Below are 17,884 nucleotides of genomic sequence, written 5' to 3'. Positions count from 1 at the left end.
TCTAAGCGCTTCGGGCCCGGCCTCAGAATAGTCACGTTGCCTTGACAACGACGCAGATACGTCGTTGTCAAGGCAACGGCTCTATTCCGGGCCGGAAGCGCGGAGAAGAGGCGCCCCCGGTGAAGATAGCAGCCCGGACCACCTCCTCACCGGACCACCTCCTTACCGGACAGCCCTGCAGGACCGGACCAGCGCCGAGCGGAGGTGAGTACTCAGAACTAAAGGGGGTGAGAGGGGGCTGGATGATGTTGAAGGCCGCAGTGGTCTTCAACCTGCGGACCTCCGGAGGTTTCAAAACTACAACTCCCAGCAAGCCCGGACAGCCGATGGCTGCCCGGGCTTGCTGGGAGTTGTAGTTTTGAAACCTCTGGAGGTCCGCATGTTGAAGGCCGCAGTGGTCTTCAACCTGCGGACCTCCGGAGGTTTCAAAACTACAACTCCCAGCAAGCCCGGACAGCCGATGGCTGCCCGGGCTTGCTGGGAGTTGTAGTTTTGAAACCTCTGGAGGTCCGCATGTTGAAGGCCGCAGTGGTCTTCAACCTGCGGACCTCCGGAGGTTTCAAAACTACAACTCCCAGCAAGCCCGGACAGCCGATGGCTGCCCGGGCTTGCTGGGAGTTGTAGTTTTGAAACCTCTGGAGGTCCGCAGGTTGAAGACCACTGAGGGCGAATGATGAGAAGAGGATGATGAAGGGGGGGGGGGGGGTGTGGGGATGATGAAGGGGGGTGGGGATGATGAAGGGGGGGGGGTGTGGGATGATGACAAGGGGATGATGAAGGGGGGATGTGTGGGATGATAAGGGGATGTGTGGGATGATGACAAGGGGAAGATGAAGGGGGGATGTGTGGGATGATGACAAGGGGATGATGAAGGGGGGATGTGTGGGATAAGGGGATGTGTGGGATGATGACAAGGGGATGATGAAGGGGGATGTGTGGGATAAGGGGATGTGTGGGATGATGACAAGGGGATGATGAAGGGGGGATGTGTGGGATGATGACAAGGGGATGATGAAGGGGGGATGTGTGGGATGATAAGGGGATGTGTGGGATGATGACAAGGGGATGATGAAGGGGGGATGTGTGGGATGATAAGGGGATGTGTGGGATGATGACAAGGGGATGATGAAGGGGGGATGTGTGGGATGATGACAAGGGGATGATGAGGATGTTAATGACGGGTCTGGATGATGACAGGGGGGGATGAGGTATTTCCCACCCTAGGCTTATACTCGAGTCAATAACTTTTCCTGGGATTTTGGGTTGAAATTAGGGGTCTCGGCTTATACTCGGGTCGGCTTATACTCGAGTATATACGGTAAATCTCCCCCATAGCTCTGTGCTGTAGAAACAAAACATTACAATTATTATTTTTATAACTTTAACTTTCCTGCTTCCTTTGTATTTAGAAAGTCTGAGATTTGTAGTTAAAGCGTACCTGTCATAGTGCAAAAAAAGAAAAAAATTGATATGTTACTCAGGACCCAATCCCGATCATGTGCATATCATTTTTATGTGTCTCGGACCTATATTGCCAGAGATATAAGCATTTATCTGCTGGTGAGTTGCTTTCTCATTGTGCAGGCTGGAGGGGGCGTGTCAGTCTGTCTCCCTCACAGGAGCAAGCCTGGGCAGTCAGCCAATCAGTACTCTCTACTCTGTAACCCTTTCCTCTCTGGTTTTATGCTGTGTCATGTGTCAGAGGAAAATACTTGGAGCTTGCCTGCAGTAATCAGAAGATATTATGGTGAATTCATAACAGGATAAAATGTATAAATATAAGAATAGATCTTTATAAAATTAATGCAAGGATTTTTTAGATAAAAGTACAGCATTTTTATGAATACATGTTCTATCTGTTTTATCTTCTCCTAATAAAGCTGGATGCTAATCAGCATAGCTGTCACTATGTGTGTCATTCATCTTTCACAGACTCCTGAATGTCTGACCAACTTCTTTGTCATTCAGGAGTCCGAGAAAGGTTTGACTATTTCAGCATGCTGGGAGTTGTAGTTTAGTAACAACTGGAGCTGCAATGTTTGTAAATAACTGTGATAGAGAAGTGTTGCCTCCAGCTGTATTAAAACTACAGCTCCCAGCATGTCCACAAATCCTTTATCTGTAGTTTTTCATACACAATAGAAATCTCCTATACTGGATACCGGAATGCTTTGTGGCCGGTATCTAGTATGCTGTAAAATCTAGACTAGTCTGTCTGGCTAAAATACAGGCGACCCCTAGTGGTGGCTATTTTGAGCTTGAATTTCAGGTGAAAATTAAAAAAAAAATTAACAGGTGTATATTGTGAAATGTCATAATATGAGTCCTGAAATATATGAAAAGTTTTTAACAATGACAGTGCCTTTTAAAAAATATACTATTTTCAACATGGCCTTCTTATTTTTATTTTGTTTTAGATACATTTAAGCAATAAAATTGTTGTAATGGTGTACATTTATATTAGGGAATGTCATGAAGAGCTATTCTCTAATGTAATGTTTTTGCTGGATTTGCTCAGACTGTAGAATTTTGATAACAGAAAAAAGCAGGTAAAACAAAATTCCCAGTGGTTCAACAGAAAACTATATTCTGCGAATGGAGTTCTTAAAGAGGCTGTTGCAAGAGCCTCTCTGTTCTCTAGGTTGCTTTATAGTATTCTTTCAATCGATTTAATTTCTTGTGTAGTCCTGTCGAGAAGCCTATAAGAAAACACCAAGGGAAAAAAAAAAACATACTCATCTAGAGAAAAAAGTCACTGATCCAAAATGTGCCATAAAGGCCACCAAAATGCCACAAAAAATAGTTGTTTTTGGCACATCTCATATAGCCTGTAATAAAACACCTGGAGTGCCAAAAAACATTGTGGATTTATTATTCTATTCCATAGATACATTACATTCTACACAATTTCCTTTGGTTCCTTCTCTTCAGCCTGAATCTTAACATTCTTTGTACTCACCTATTTCAGGAGGAAGATGTTTTAGTTTGTTCTGTGACATATCCAAAACTTTCATGTCTTCAAATGTCTGAATATAGTCTGGAATGGTTTGTATGAGGGTTTTGTGAATATGCCATTCTTTCAGGTATGTCTGTTCTCTTAGGTAATCTGGAAGCTCCTGAGTGGAGAAAATTAGAACATAAGAATTACAATTTTATCAACTTTTTTCCTTACAACATATTCCATTTTTTTGTTGAGCAAATGTTATGAGCAGCTGAATCTTTACCCATATAGATGCAAGAGCAGCATCTATGGAGTTAGAAGCCATGTTTTGATTGGCAGTACAATTAGGGGTGCCAATCAGTAGTAGCCAGAAGCTCCCTGGAGACATCTATTGCTGCCATCAATACACCCTGCCATAGGTAGGGTGTAGTAGACGATCGTGAATGGTACAGTAAACTCCAACATGTTTGTAATGACGTGTATAAGCAATCAAGCATTTCCAAGTTCAAGTTCCCTAGGGGAAAACATGGGGAAAAAAGGTCAAAATATGGTAATACCCTTTTTTTTAACTCCTTAAGGACACAGGAATTTTTCATTTCTGCATTTTTGTTTTTTCCTCCTCACCGTCTAATAATCTTTTAGCTTTTAATTTTCCACCTACTGACCCATATTGTCCTTGTCTAATTACATTACAATCCACCAGATGTTTATCACAATAATTAAGCATTTGGACCCCAAATAGCCAGTGGAAAAATATTTTTCTCAAATCAACTAGTGCCAGAAATGTAAACAGATTTGTAAATGACTTTATAAAAATCGTAATCCTTCCAGTACCTATCATCTGCTGAATGCTCCACAGGAAGTTGTATTTAATTCTGGAGTTCTTTTCAGTCTGACCACAGTGCTCTCACCTCTGTCCATGTCAGGATCTGTCCAGAGTAGAAGAAGTTTGCTATGGGGATTTGCTCCTACTCTAGACAGTTCCGGACATGGACAGAGGCGTCAGCAGAGAGCACTGTGGTCAGACTGGAAAGAACTCCAGAAAGAAATACAACTTCATGTGGAGCATACAGCAGCTGATAAGTACTGGAAGGATTAAGATTTTTAAATAGAAGTAATTTACAAATATGCTTAACTTTCTGGCGCCAATTTCCATGGCAGTGATTCACTTTTATTGGACTGTAGTCATGTACATATGATGTCTGTATAGATTGTTTAGCATTTTTTGTTTCTATGTTTTAGAAACATATATTAGTATATTTTAAGGGTTAGCAAAGCTTCCCTATTTCTTCAGATTTTTCTATATTGAATTACTATGTTCCCCATGTATATATCAGACAATCTGTATACCTACTGGCTGTATGGTATACAGATGATGATGTGGACCTTGCTCCCTGGCCAATGTGCAATGAGAGGCGATACAGCAGGATTTGTTACCTGGATTCTCATTCCTAATATTTTATATATAATCACAGTAATGTTATTAATGTGAATGCTTTATGCTATGTGACATGAGTTTACTGATGCAATTAGAAGAATGGTACCTAATTGGTTAAAACACTATACAGTGTGTCTATATAGTGTTTATGTTGTATTTCTACGTGAACTGCGTGATTGTAAAAGATTACTGAGAGGACTAAAAGTTTGATTGTTAGAAATAAAGCACAAACATAATTTTTACACGATCTTTGATGCCTTCACTACTTTTTGTAGGGAACAATAAGTGAGCCAGCTCTCTATAGAGCACTGCAGATTTTTTTTGCTGTTTGATCCTGTATACAGTATATATATTGAGCAGTCCATAGATATAGATCTCTATTGTTTTTCATTATACTACATAGTAAAGCTGTTAAATTATTTCAGCTACAGTGAGAACATGAATTTCTTAGACTTTTGCGCTGTGGTTTTGGAAATGTCTAAGTAATTCTTCAGTTAACCTTATAAGCTCTGATTAACATTGGCCGATGAGGTAAAAGAAATGGGTACTAGGCAATTTTCTCAGAACTCTCTGGTTTCTGTTTGATGTGGTTACTTGATAGATTCAGTTCAAATATTTTTCAATTTTCTTTTTAATTTGCTGTACCCTACTGAGTTTGTGTGTTCTGAACCTTATGTTCAGCACTGAGCCATGGGTGGTTTCGTGTCTGGGCTTGATGTTGCCTTTGATTAGATAAAATACATGGGACAAACTAAATTAAATTGAACAAAAAATACTAGGTCTGTGCTATGAAGGATTTTTAACTGATCAGCATTAAGATAATTGGGAATAATTTGAAGGTAACAGTTATTTCCCAATTCTCCTATTAAAAAAACAAGGTACGCAGGTAAAGGCACCATTAATTAGGGCATAGGGACTCGGAGATCAAACCTGACGGAACCTTAGTATTCTTAGTCTGCATCTTTTATTCTGGTATAAATGCTGTCTTGTACTTCGGCCGAATAAAGGGAGAGGCCGGCTGACTCTGGCAGGGGCACACCTCCTTTCCGCATTGACCAACTCAGAGCTTGGAGATCTGTATATCAATTGTGCAGGTCAGGGTTGGGAGGAGGCATGCCACTGAGACTTAACCAGCCTCTCTGACTGTTCTCCTGAATTACCAGATATAACCTTAGAAAACTGTGGGCAAAGGAAAGTACGAAGGTACTGTCGGTTTGATTTTCCTATGTCCAGACTCATGGTGCCTGCACCTCCGTACCTCATATGGAGGGGACAATTGCACCTTAGAGTATCTATTGAGGAGTTCCCAGAGTATTCTGTAATTTACCCAGCGCGCACAGCTGTCATTCTGTATTTCTCCCCCCCCCCCCCCCCCCCCCCTGTGAACTTCTTCATGCTATTTGACTACTGGGGAGTCACATACAGTTAGATGAAGAGGTGATTCCCATACATGGGGGCTTTTATTTACTGTAATGATGATTACAGTGACACTGTATGCATGTGGTGGCCTGTCACTGCCTGTGTCAGTTGAGGAGGATTCATCCAATATGGAAGCAGGAGATTGTGTTGTTTCATCACAGTGCAGCTAATGGAACCTCAGTAAATCTGAAAAACGCTAAGTAGAGTGGAGATTGTGGTCCCTAGTCTGAAACATCATATCAGAACCAATGGACAGTGGCAGATCTTGAAAAAATTCTGAGACTTTTTCAGCAGTTCTAAGTCTAGTATGAGTCTTATTTAGCCACAAGCTGTGAGAGTGGAAATGTAGATACATTAGAGTGCTAAGAAAAGTAAGGCAAGATATGTTAAATATGCATAAGTTACTCCCTTTTTACGCTAAACCTCAGCTGTCATATATACAAAAAATTATATGTGGTGGACCACCGGTGTTTCATAGTTGTACAAAATGTAATCAGTGTTTCTGGGTGCTTTATACAAACATATATAGGACTTATAGTTTTAGCCTGAACTTCCTGCTTCCGTTTTCATATAGTTGGTGACCATTTTGAGGGACTCTAACAAAGAAAGCACATGGTCGGGGGAGGGAAATGTTTGTTTTACTCTAATTCTAAAATCACAATTGGTGTAGTCAGCAGGATATTCCACAATAAGTGGAGCTGCAGACAGGATTATCACCCTAGAACTGCAACAGGTGGGACCACAGGTGTAGCAGTGTTGGTGGTGTGATCAGATGGTATTAACCCCTCATGTTCATGATGCCAGAGTGGTTTTGGGTACCGGAACCACACAACGGTATCTCCGCTATTCCAATGGCTAGTAGTGAAAGGAGAGTTCACAACCAGTTATGGTTTAACGGAGGCTTTACTGAGTTTAAGACATGGAATTATTGTTACATTATGTTCCCCAGCCGTACACGCTGGTCGTGAGCACATGGTCCCGTTACCTGCAGCTGTCGGCGGGGCTGGGATTCGCATTGCAGGACACGCCCACATGCGAATCCCAGCACGTCACTTACCTGGTGCTTCTACGGCCCCTGTTTCTGCCTCTCTGAGCTTTAGGATTTAAAGGGCCAGTGTACCCATTAGTGAAGTAACACCTGTGGCTCATTGATAAATGCCTCCCACACTTCCCTGCCGGATCTTTGTTACCCTAGAGAAAGCATTCCTGAGTATTGCCTTGCCATGTATCATACCCTTGCTCCGTGACCTGACCTTGCTCCTTTGCCGCCTGCCTACTGACCATTCGCTACGTTCCTGTCTACACTACTGTGCCGCCTGCCCTGACCTCCTGCTATCCAGACCATGAGTTGCCTAATCCCACCTGTGCATTGAATCTCCTCAGCTGCCTGTGTGGTTGAGCTATGCCAGGGGTAGCGACCTGGGTGCCGCCTGCCGCAAGTCCATCCCGCTTTGCGGCAGGCTCTGGTGAAAACCAACGGCACCTTAGACTCCGATCCCTGGTATGGTCCGAGTCATCTACCACACAGGTCTAGCAGATCCACTATCATCTGTGTTCCAGTCTACTGAAACGTGAATGTTACAATTATGTTCACAGCTAGGCTGGAATCCCAGAGAGGAGTCCAGGAACCCAGAAGGACCTCACAGCTTGCTGGACCACTATACTTGTAATTAACTTGATTTGAGATCGGACTTGACTTGACTATATGCAGGACTTGACTAGTTTCAGTGACTGCAGACATAGACTTGAGACTTGAATGACTGTGGCTATTGGGGTCTTCCAGATGCTGATCACTTGCACTAAGATCTCTGGTGTTAACTGTTCCTTAGCAAAGACTTGATCTTCATGAGCTGCTTGCAGCAGAAGAGAAGAAAAAAAAGCCTCAATTGTAATGGCCGCCCCTTTATATAGTGGGGGGCTGGACTAAAGCCCATTGGTCAATCTGCGGGTCAAAGGTTAAGCTGGTGCTTCTTGGGAGAACATGTAACAACAAATCATATGACTGCATAACATGTGACAGACTTAAACAGGTCCTTTAGACCTCCCACAGGTCTTTTGTACTACCTATACATTAGGAGACTGTCTGGGCATTAAAGCAAAACACACAACATTCTGGAAACAGCAGGGGGAGACCTTGCAGGGGAACCTCCAAGTCACTGAGGATCTCAACCTGACAGGGCCTAAGGGTAGTACAGAACAATGTCCTGTACTGGGACATTACATATATAAGAAGAATCATGTATTTGGAGCAGAAAATAAAATCATTAATAAAATTTAAAGTATGAAACTCTATTAAAGGGAATCTGTCAGCTTCCTACCAGGTACAGAGTTTCAGATATGAGCGGATAGGTGCTAGCAAGATTAACATAATCCTACCTTTGTGTCTTTTGAATAGAGCTGACAGATTCTTTTTAAAGCTTTACAGCATTCTGTTAAACCCAGGAATTAATCTGCTCCCCCCCTCCCCCCATTGGATGACTGTAGCTTAAAAGATTTAAAAAACAAAAGCCCCAAAAGCCCCAAAGCAGGAATCAAATTCCTTGTAAATATGTTTTCAAAGAAGTAGTAGGAAGCATGTATGTTTATTGAAGGAGGATTGGCCATGGTAAGACAGTAGGATATCCTGATAGAGTGACCATGCCCCCTTTATTAAATAGGCACGCCCCTGCTACAGTCACATCAGGACTAATTGTTATGCTGTAAACAGGTATGTGATCAGCAATGAACAGGTTACTACCACTCGTCTTCTTTAACCTGTTAAGGACCCAAGACGTATGCATACGTCTTGGGATCCTGGTACTTAAGGACGTATGCATACGACCTGAGTCATTCCAGTCTCTGCCGCTCGCCGGTAAGAGATCGGAACCGGATGCCTGCTGAAATCATTCAGCAGGCATCCAGGGCAAAGGGGGGCCATACAACAGCAATCTGCGGCGATACCGGGCTGATCGGGTCTCTGGGACCAAACCGCCTGGTAATTTAGCATTATCCCGGTTGTCACAGACTGCCAGGACCGTGCTGGAGTATAGGAGCGAGGTGGCAAGCCTGCCACCTCCTCCTATCCCCTGCGATTTGTCGGATAGCTAACCGACCAATCGCAATGGGGGGCGCGGTTACTTACTCCCGCCCTGCCCGGCCCCTGGAAGTCCGGAGAGAACGGGGGGAAGACCGAAGGACGTGGCGGGGGACGGGGGAGTGCTGGGGCCCAGCCCCAGTACTTGCCTTGTCCCTGAAGACCCGGATCCCGGCGGCGGAGACGACGGCGGTGGCGACAGGTGAGTTGATCTTCAGCGGCGTAGCGGGACCTTTGCAGCACTCCAGACCGCCGTAAAGCGAACTGGACTGCTCCATCTGGTCCCCTTACACTACAACACCCAGCATGCCCAGACAGCCCTTGGCGTCTGGGCATGCTGGGAGTTGCAGTTTTGCAACATCTGGAGGTCCACAGTTTGGAGACCACTGTGCCCTTCCAGATGTTGCTAAACTACACATCCTCAGCATGCCCTTACTGTCCAAGTATGCTGGGAGTTTTAGTTCTGTAACATCTGGCCCTTCAGATGTTGCAGAACTACAACTCCCAGCATGCCTGGACAGTTTTGGCATACTGGGAGTTGTAGTTTTGCAACATCTGGAAGGGCACAGATTGGGAACCACTGTATTAGTGGTCTGCAAACTGTAGTCCTCCAGATGTTGCAAAACTACAACTCTAAGCATGCTGGTAGTTGTAGTTCGGCAACATCTGGCTCTAAAGATGTTGCCGAACTACTACTTCCAGCATGCCTGAGAATGTTTGGGAGTAGTGGTTTTGCAACAACTGAAGGCACACTGGTTGGGAAACATTGTCTGTTTCCTAACTCAGTGTTTCCTAACCCGTGTGCCTCCAGCTGTTGCAAAACTATAACTACCAGCATGCACTGATAGACTGTGCATGTGGGAATTGTAGTTTTGCAACAGCTGGAGGTCCCCCCCTCCCCCTGAATGTACAGGGTACATTCACATGGGCAGGGGGCTTACAGTGAGTATCAGGCTGCAAGTTTGCGATGCAGCAAATTTTGCGCAGCAGCTCAAACTCGCAGCGGGAAACTCACTGTAATCCCCCGCCCGTGTGACTGTACCCTAAAAACACTACACTACACTACACTAACACAAAATAAAATAAGTAAAAAACACTACATATACACATACCCCTACACATGAAAAACGTCTGGTACGCCACTGTTTCCAAAATGGAGCCTCCAGCTGTTGCAAAACAACAACTCCCAGTATTGACGGACAGCCGTTGACTGTCCAAGCATGCTGGGAGTTTTGCAACTGCTTGAGGCACCCTGTTTGGGAATCACTGGCGTAGAATACCCCTATGTCAACCCCTATGCAAATCCCTAATTCAGGCCTCAAATGCACATGGCGCTCTCACTTCGGAGCCCTGTCGTATTTCAAGGCAACAGTTTAGGGTCACATATGGGGTATTGCCGTACTCTGGAGAAATTGCCTAACAAATTTTGGGGGGCTTTGTCTCCTTTCACCCCTTATGAAAAGGTGAAGTTGGGGTCTACACCAGCATGTTAGTGTAAAAAAAATTACACTAACATGCATTACACTATACTTTTCATTTTGACAAGAGGTAAAAGGGGGAAAAAGCCCCCCAAAATTTGTAATGCAGTTTCTCCTGACTACGGAGACACCCCATATGTGGGCGCAAAGTGCTCTGGGGGTGCACAACAAGGCCCAGAAGGGGGAGTGCACCATGTACATTTGAGGTGATTTGCACAGGGGTGGCTGATTGTTACAGCGGTTTTGACAAACGCAAAAAAAAACAAAAAACACATGTGACCCCATTTCGGAAACTACACCCCTCACGGAATGTAATGAGGGGTGCAGTGAGAATTTACACCCCACTGGTGTCTGACAGATCTTTGGAACAGTGGGCTGTGCAAATTAAAAATTTTGTACAGCCCACTGTTCCAAAGATCTGACAGACACCAGTGGGGGGTAAATGCTCACTTTACCCCTTGTTACGTTCCTCAAGGGGTCTAGTTTTTTTTTTTTTTTTTACGTAGGCAAAAGTCGTGAAACCCCTGTGGGGTAATAAGGCTCACTTTATTCCTTGTTACGTTCCTCAAGGGGTCTAGTTTCCAAAATGGTATGCCATGTGGGATTTTTGTGCTGTACTGGCACAATAGGGGCTTCCTAAATGCGACATTCCCCCGAGCAAAATTTGCTCTCAAAAAGCCAAATATGACTCCTTCTCTTCTGAGCATTGTAGTTCGCCCTTAGTGCACTTCAGGTGAACTTATGGGGTACCTCAATACTCAGAAGAGATGGGGTTACAAATTTTGGGGGGTATTTTCTGCTATTAACCCTTGCAAAAATACGAAATTTGGGGGGAAACACACATTTTAGTGAAAAAATAGGGGCTTCCTTAATGCAACATGCCCCCCAAAAACCATTTCAGAAAAACGTACTCTCCATTTTCTCCTTTTACCCCTTGTAAAAATTCAAAAATTGGGTCTCCAAGAACATGCGAGTGTAAAAAATTAAGATTGTGAATTTTCTCCTTCACTTTGCTGCTATTCCTGTGAAACACCTAAAGGGTTAAAACGCTGAATGAATGTCATTTTGAATACTTTGGGGGTGCAGTTTTTATAATGGGGTCATTTGTGGGGTATTTCTAAGATGAAGACCCTTCAAATCCACTTCAAACCTGAACTGGTCCCTGAAAAATAGTGAGTTTGAAAATTTTGTGAAAAATTGGAAAATTGCTGCTGAACTTTGAAGCCCTCTGGTGTCTTCCAAAAGTAAAAACTTGTCAATTTTATGATGCAAACATAAAGTAGACATATTTTATATGTGAATAAAAAAAAATATTTCGAATATCCATTTTCCTTACAAGCAGAGAGCTTCAAAGTTAGAAAAATGCTAAATTTTCTATTTTTTCATCAAATTTTGGGATTTTTCACCAAGAAAGGATGCAAGTTACCACAAAAATTTTCCACCATGTTAAAGTAGAATATGTCACGAAACTAAAAGCATTCCAAAGTTATTAATGTTTAAAGTGACAGTGGTCAGATGTTCAAAAAACGCTCTGGTCCTAAGGTGTAAAATGGCCTGGTCCTTAACCCCTTCCCGCTATTGGACGTATGCATACGTCCAGGCGAATTACACGTTCGCGCAAATGGACGTATGCATACGTCCAAGCGATCTCCTGCTCTACCGCGAGCAGCGCAGGAGATCGCGGGTGGGACTCAGCTGTCAATCACAGCCGGAGTCCCACCGCAGCTGCCGGGGCCGCGATTGCGCCGGTCCCGGCAGCATTAACCCCATAGATGCCGTGATCAGTTCTGATCACGGCATCTATGGTGTTTGCAGGGGGAGCGCTCTCCCCCTGCCCACCAACGGCGGCTCCGCGATAAAATAAGGGGGACCGAGGGTGTCCAAGACACCCTCGATCCCCCTTGAAGAGATAGGAGTGAGGTGGCAGGGTTGCCACCCCTCCTATCCCTGCTATTGATCGGCCGAGCGACCGACCAATAGCAGACTGGGGGCGGGGGGGTTAAAGTTCGGTTCCCCCCGCTATGCCCACCCATCGGTGTCCGGGCACAGCGGGGGGAACCGTGTAGTAGCGGCGCCGGCGCCGGCAGCGCCGATCACTTACCCGGCGGCGGCTGTGATCACGGCGGCGGTGGAGGTGAGTATGACGCCGCGTGTCCGGGAGTCTGTTGCCTAGCAACATTTGCAGGGCGACAGTTTAGAGAGTGGTCTCTAAACTGTCGCCCTCCAGATGTTGCAAAACTACAACTCCCACCATGCCTTGACAGCTGTTTGCTGTCTGGGCATGCTGGGAGTTGTAGTTTTGCAAGATTTAGAGGGGTTCAGGCTAGAGATCACTGACAGTGGTCTCTAAACTGTAGCCCTCCAGATGTTACAAAACTACAACTCCCAGCATGCCCAGACAGCAGTTTGCTGTCTTAGCATGCTGAGATTTGTAGTTTTGCAACATCTGGAGGGCCACAATTTAGAGACCACTGTCAGTGATCTCCATACTGAACCCCTCTAAATCTTGCAAAACTACAACTCCCAGCATTCAGGAACAGCAAATGGCTGTCTCGGCATGCTGGGAGTTGTACTTGCGTGCCTCCAGCTGTTGCAAAACTACAACTCCCAGCATGCACGTTCTGTCAGTGCATGCTGTGAGTTGTAGTTTTGCCCCCCCCCCCCTCCCATGTGAATGTACAGGTTACATTCACACTGGCGGCGGATTACAGTGAGTTCCGGATTGCAGCTCAAACTCCTAGCGGGAGACTCAGTGTAATCCGCCGTCAGTGTGAATGTAACCTAAAAACACTACACTACACTAACATAAAATAAAGAGTAAAACACTACATATACACACGTACACTGCCCCCCCCACCACCCCTTCCCCCCCAATAAAAATGAAAAACGTATCCTACAGCAGTGTTTCCAAAACGGAGCCTCCAGCTGTTGCAAAACAAAAACTCCCAGCATTTCTGGACAGCCATTGACTGTCCAAGCATGCTGGGAGTTTTGCAACAGCTGGAGGCACCCTGTTTGAGAATCACTGGTGTAGAATACCCCTATGTCCACCCCTATGCAAATCCCTAATTTAGGCCTCAAATGCACATGGCGCTCTCACTTTGGAGCCCTGTCGTATTTCAAGTCAACAGTTTAGGGCCACATATGGGGTATCCCCGTACTCGGGAGAAATTGCCTAACAAATTTTGGGGGGCTTTTTCTCCTTTTACCCCTTATGAAAAGGTAAATTTGGGGTCTACACCAGCATGTTAGTGTAAAAAAAAAAACATTTTTGTACACTAACATACTGGTGTTGCCCCATACTTTAAAATTTCACAAGCGGTAAAAGAAAAAAAGCCTCCAAAATTTGTAACGCAATTTCTCCTGAGGACGGAGATACCCCATATGTGGGCGCAAAGTGTTCTGGGGATGCACAACAAGGCTCAGAAGGGAGAGTGCACCATGTAAATTTGAGGTCTAAATTGGTGATTTGCACAGGGGTGGCTGATTTTACAGCGGTTCTCACATAAGTGCAAAACAATAAATACCCACATGTGACCCCATTTTGGAAACTACACCCCTCACGGAATGTAACAAGGGGTACAGTGAGCATTTACACCCCACAGGTGTCTGACAGATCTTTGAAACAGGGGTCTGTGAAAATGAAAAATAAAATTTTTAATTTGCACAGCCCACTGTTCCAAAGATCCGTCAAATGCCAGTGGGGTGTAAATTCTCCCTGCACACCTTATTACCTTCCGTGAGGGGTGTAGTTTTAAAAATGGGGTCACATGTGGGGGGGGGTCCACTGTTCTGGCACCACGGGGGGGCTTTGGAAATGCACATGGCCAAATTCTCTCTCCAAAAGCTCAATGATGCTCCTTCTCTTCTGAGCATTGTAGTTCGCCCCCAGTGCATTTCACGTCCACTTATTGGGTATTTCCATACTCAGAAGAGATGGGGTTACAAATTTTGGGGGGTATTTTCTGCTATTATCCCTTGTAAAAATGTAAAATTTGGGGGAAAACAAGCATTTTAGTGTAAAAAAAATATATATTTTTTTACATATGCAAAAGTCGTGAAACACCTGTGGGGTATTAAGGTTCACTTTACCCCTTGTTACGTTCCCCAAGGGGTCTAGTTTCCAAAATGGTATGCCATGTGGTTTTTTCTTTCTGTTCTGGCACCATAGGTGCTTCCTAAATGCGGCATGCCCCCAGAGCAAAATTTGCTTCCAAAAAGCCAAATGTGACTCCTTCTCTTCTGAGACCAGTAGTGCGCCAGCAGAGCACTTTTCATTCCCATATTGGGTGTTTTCTGAATCGGGAGAAATTGGGCTTCAAATTTTGGTGGGTATTTTCTGCTATTACCTTTTTTAAAAATGTAAAATTTTTGCTAAACCAAGCATTTTTGGTAAAAAAAAAATATTTTTTTTACATATGCAAACGTCGTGAAACACCTGTGGGGTATTAAGATTCACTTAACCCCTTGTTACGTTCCCCGAGGGGTCTAGTTTCCAAAATGGTATGCCATGTCGTTTTTTTTTTGCTGTCCTGGCACCATAGGGGCTTCCTAAATGCGACATGCCCCCCGAGCAAAATTTGCTCTCAAAAAGCCAAATATGACTCCTTCTCTTCTGAGCATTGTAGTTCGCCCGTAATGCACTTCAGGTCAACTTATGGGGTACCTCCATACTCAGAAGAGATGGGTTTACAAATTTTGGGGGGTATTTTCTGCTATTAACCCTTGCAAAAATGTGAAATTTGGGGGGAAACACACATTTTAGTAAAAATTATTTTTTTTTTTTTTACATATGCAAAAGTCATGAAACACCTGTGGGGTATTAAGGCTCACTTAATTCCTTGTTACGTTCCTCAAGGGGTCTAGTTTCCAAAATGGTATGCCATGTTTTTTTTTTTTTGCTGTTTTGGCACCATAGGGGCTTCCTAAATGTAACATGCCCCCAAAAAACCATTTCAGAAAAACGTACTCTCCAAAATCCCCTTGTCGCTCCTTCGCTTCTGAGCCCTGTACTGCGCCCACCGAACAATTTACATAGATATATGAGGTATGTGCTTACTCGAGAGAAATTGGGCTACAAATTGAAGTATAAATTTTATCCTTTTACCCCTTGTAAAAATTCAAAAATTGGGTCTACAAGAACATGCAAGTGTAAAAAATGAAGATTTTGAATTTTCTCCTTCACTTTGCTGCTTTTCCTGTGAAACACCTAAAGGGTTAAAACACTTACTGAATGTCATTTTGAATACTTTGGGGGGTGCAGTTTTTGTAATGGGGTCATTTATGGGGTATTTCTAATATGAAGACCCTTCAAATCCACTTCAAACCTGAACTGGTCGATGAAAAATAGCGAGTTTGAAAATTTTGTGAAAAATTGTAAAATTGCTGCTGAACTTTGAAGCCCTCTGGTGTCTTCCAAAAGTAAACACTTGTCAATTTTATGATGAAAATATAAAGTAGACATATTGTATATGTGAATCCCAAAAAAAATATTTGGAATATCCATTTTCCTTACAAGCAGAGAGCTTCAAAGTTAGAAAAATGCTAAATTTTCAATTTTTTCATCAAATTTTGGATTTTTCACCAAGAAAGGATGCAAGTTACCACAAAAATTTACCACTATGTTAAAGTAGAATATGTCACGAAAAAACAATCTCGCAATCAGATTGATAAGTAAAAGCATTCCAGAGTTATTAATGTTTAAAGTGACAGTGGTCAGATGTGCAAAAAAGGGCTGCGTCCTAGAGGTGAAAATGGGCTGTGTCCTTAAGGGGTTAAGGGGTTAAATACACTAACTGACTAAAAAATATGAACCAAGAGTTGTTGGAATAAAAAAAAATTTGTGTGAATGTTCTGATAATAATGATGATAATGATGTAGTGATGATGTTGTAGGTGGCCAAAGGTTGACAAATGCTTGATTGGTGAGAAATATTGTGACTGGGCAGGCTAAGGTAGTGTTCCAATCTGGCACAGACATTTCCTGTAGTAGAGAGGAGCGAATCGAAGCAGACGAACCCAAATTTATTACGAATTTCAGGAAATATTCGATTTGCAACGAATGCGGATATCGCCGTGATTCTATCGCTCTAATCGCTTCATTGAACTCCATTTTACAGCATTCCAGGCTCTAGGACACCTAAAATGGCGGATCCACATGTCAGTAAATGGGGCAGGGGATGATTGGAAGGTGGGAAGGCAAGGCGGGAAGGGAGGTAGGCGGGATGACCCTGAATCACATGCAGGATGCAGCCTATCAGCATTCAGTCACCCCTGTGATGTCACAGCCCTATATAATCGGCAGCCATTTTGCGGCTGCTCATTTCATGCCATGCACTGCAGAGTGATGGGACGGATTGCGTGTCTCTGTGTGTTACACAGACATGCTGAATTTATCATGCCGCAGTGTTCCGCTTCCAACTGCTAGTCACTAGTGTTGCTCGCGAATATTCGCAATCAAATTTTATTCGCGAATATTGCACATTCGCGAATTCGCGAATATTCACGAATATTCGCGAATATAGCACTATATATTCGTAATTACGAATATTCGGTTGTTTTTTTTTCACAGTACACATCACAGTGATCATCCCTCTCTGCTTCCAGCTTGTGTGGTGTAAAAAAGGCTCTAATACTACTGTGTGATACTGGTGTGCGAATTTTCGCATATGCGAAAATTTGCGTATGCTAATTTTCGCATTTGCGAATTTTCGCTTATGCAAATTTTTTATATGCTAATTTCTGCATATGTAAATTTTCGTATAAGCAAATTTTCGCATATGCGAAAATAAAACGAGAATATTACGAATATGCGAATATATTACGAATATTCGTCCATATATTCGCGAATATTCGCGAATTCGAATATGGCCTATGCCGCTCAACACTACTAGTCACATCAGCGTTGTGGACAGAGAGCAGTGCAGTGCTTTGCTTGTTCTCACTGAAAAGGATTTTTACGCCAGCCATTAACCTCCCAGTCACTTTATTCAGCATTTTATCAGAGAGGGGCAGATAGCTTTTTGTTGCCTTATACATATCAACAAGCTGATCAACGTGCAAAAATAAGTTTTTTCAGCAGACTGTAGTGCATTTTTCTGCCCTCATAAGTGCATACCACATACCTACATCAAAGCAGTGTACTATTTTGTAGCTGTAAATCTGTAACAAGTCTAGATACTGGGAAAATCCGGCTGGTGTCTTATGAAAATATGTTTTCCAAGTGTACTGTAGCGCATTTTTTTGTGTCATATGAGCATACCACATACCTACATCTAAGTAAGTTTTGATAACTCTCCCCCAATAAGTTGCTGTCCACATGACTAAGGTATAGTCTAGCTGCTTGGCCAGTTACACCCCACTTTTTACCTTAAATAACACACGGATACCCTGTTGGTGTAAAACAGGCACAGCAGACCAACTTTTATTAAACATTAACAATATAAATACCAAATAAAACCGTATGAACATCATACATAAACATTTTATATATATATAACATTATATATAACCTTTCTGAGCCAAAACACCCATTAT

The 17,884-nt window shown here is 43.4% G+C and overlaps 1 protein-coding gene across 1 annotated transcript in view; it reads right to left on the bottom strand.

Moving 5' to 3' along the window:
* Positions 1–17,884, bottom strand: part of LRRC2 (leucine rich repeat containing 2) — a 394,574-nt gene that overhangs the window by 171,107 nt on the left and 205,583 nt on the right. The window contains exon 4 of the mRNA XM_056552234.1: positions 2,960–3,116. Within this exon, the coding sequence (XP_056408209.1) occupies positions 2,960–3,116 (157 nt within the window). The remainder of the gene's footprint in view (positions 1–2,959; positions 3,117–17,884) is intronic.

This window comes from Hyla sarda, chromosome 1 (assembly GCF_029499605.1).
Source record: "Hyla sarda isolate aHylSar1 chromosome 1, aHylSar1.hap1, whole genome shotgun sequence".
Taxonomy (NCBI): domain Eukaryota; kingdom Metazoa; phylum Chordata; class Amphibia; order Anura; family Hylidae; genus Hyla; species Hyla sarda.
Note: the sequence above shows the minus strand (reverse complement) of the source record. Positions and strands in the feature narration are given on the sequence as shown.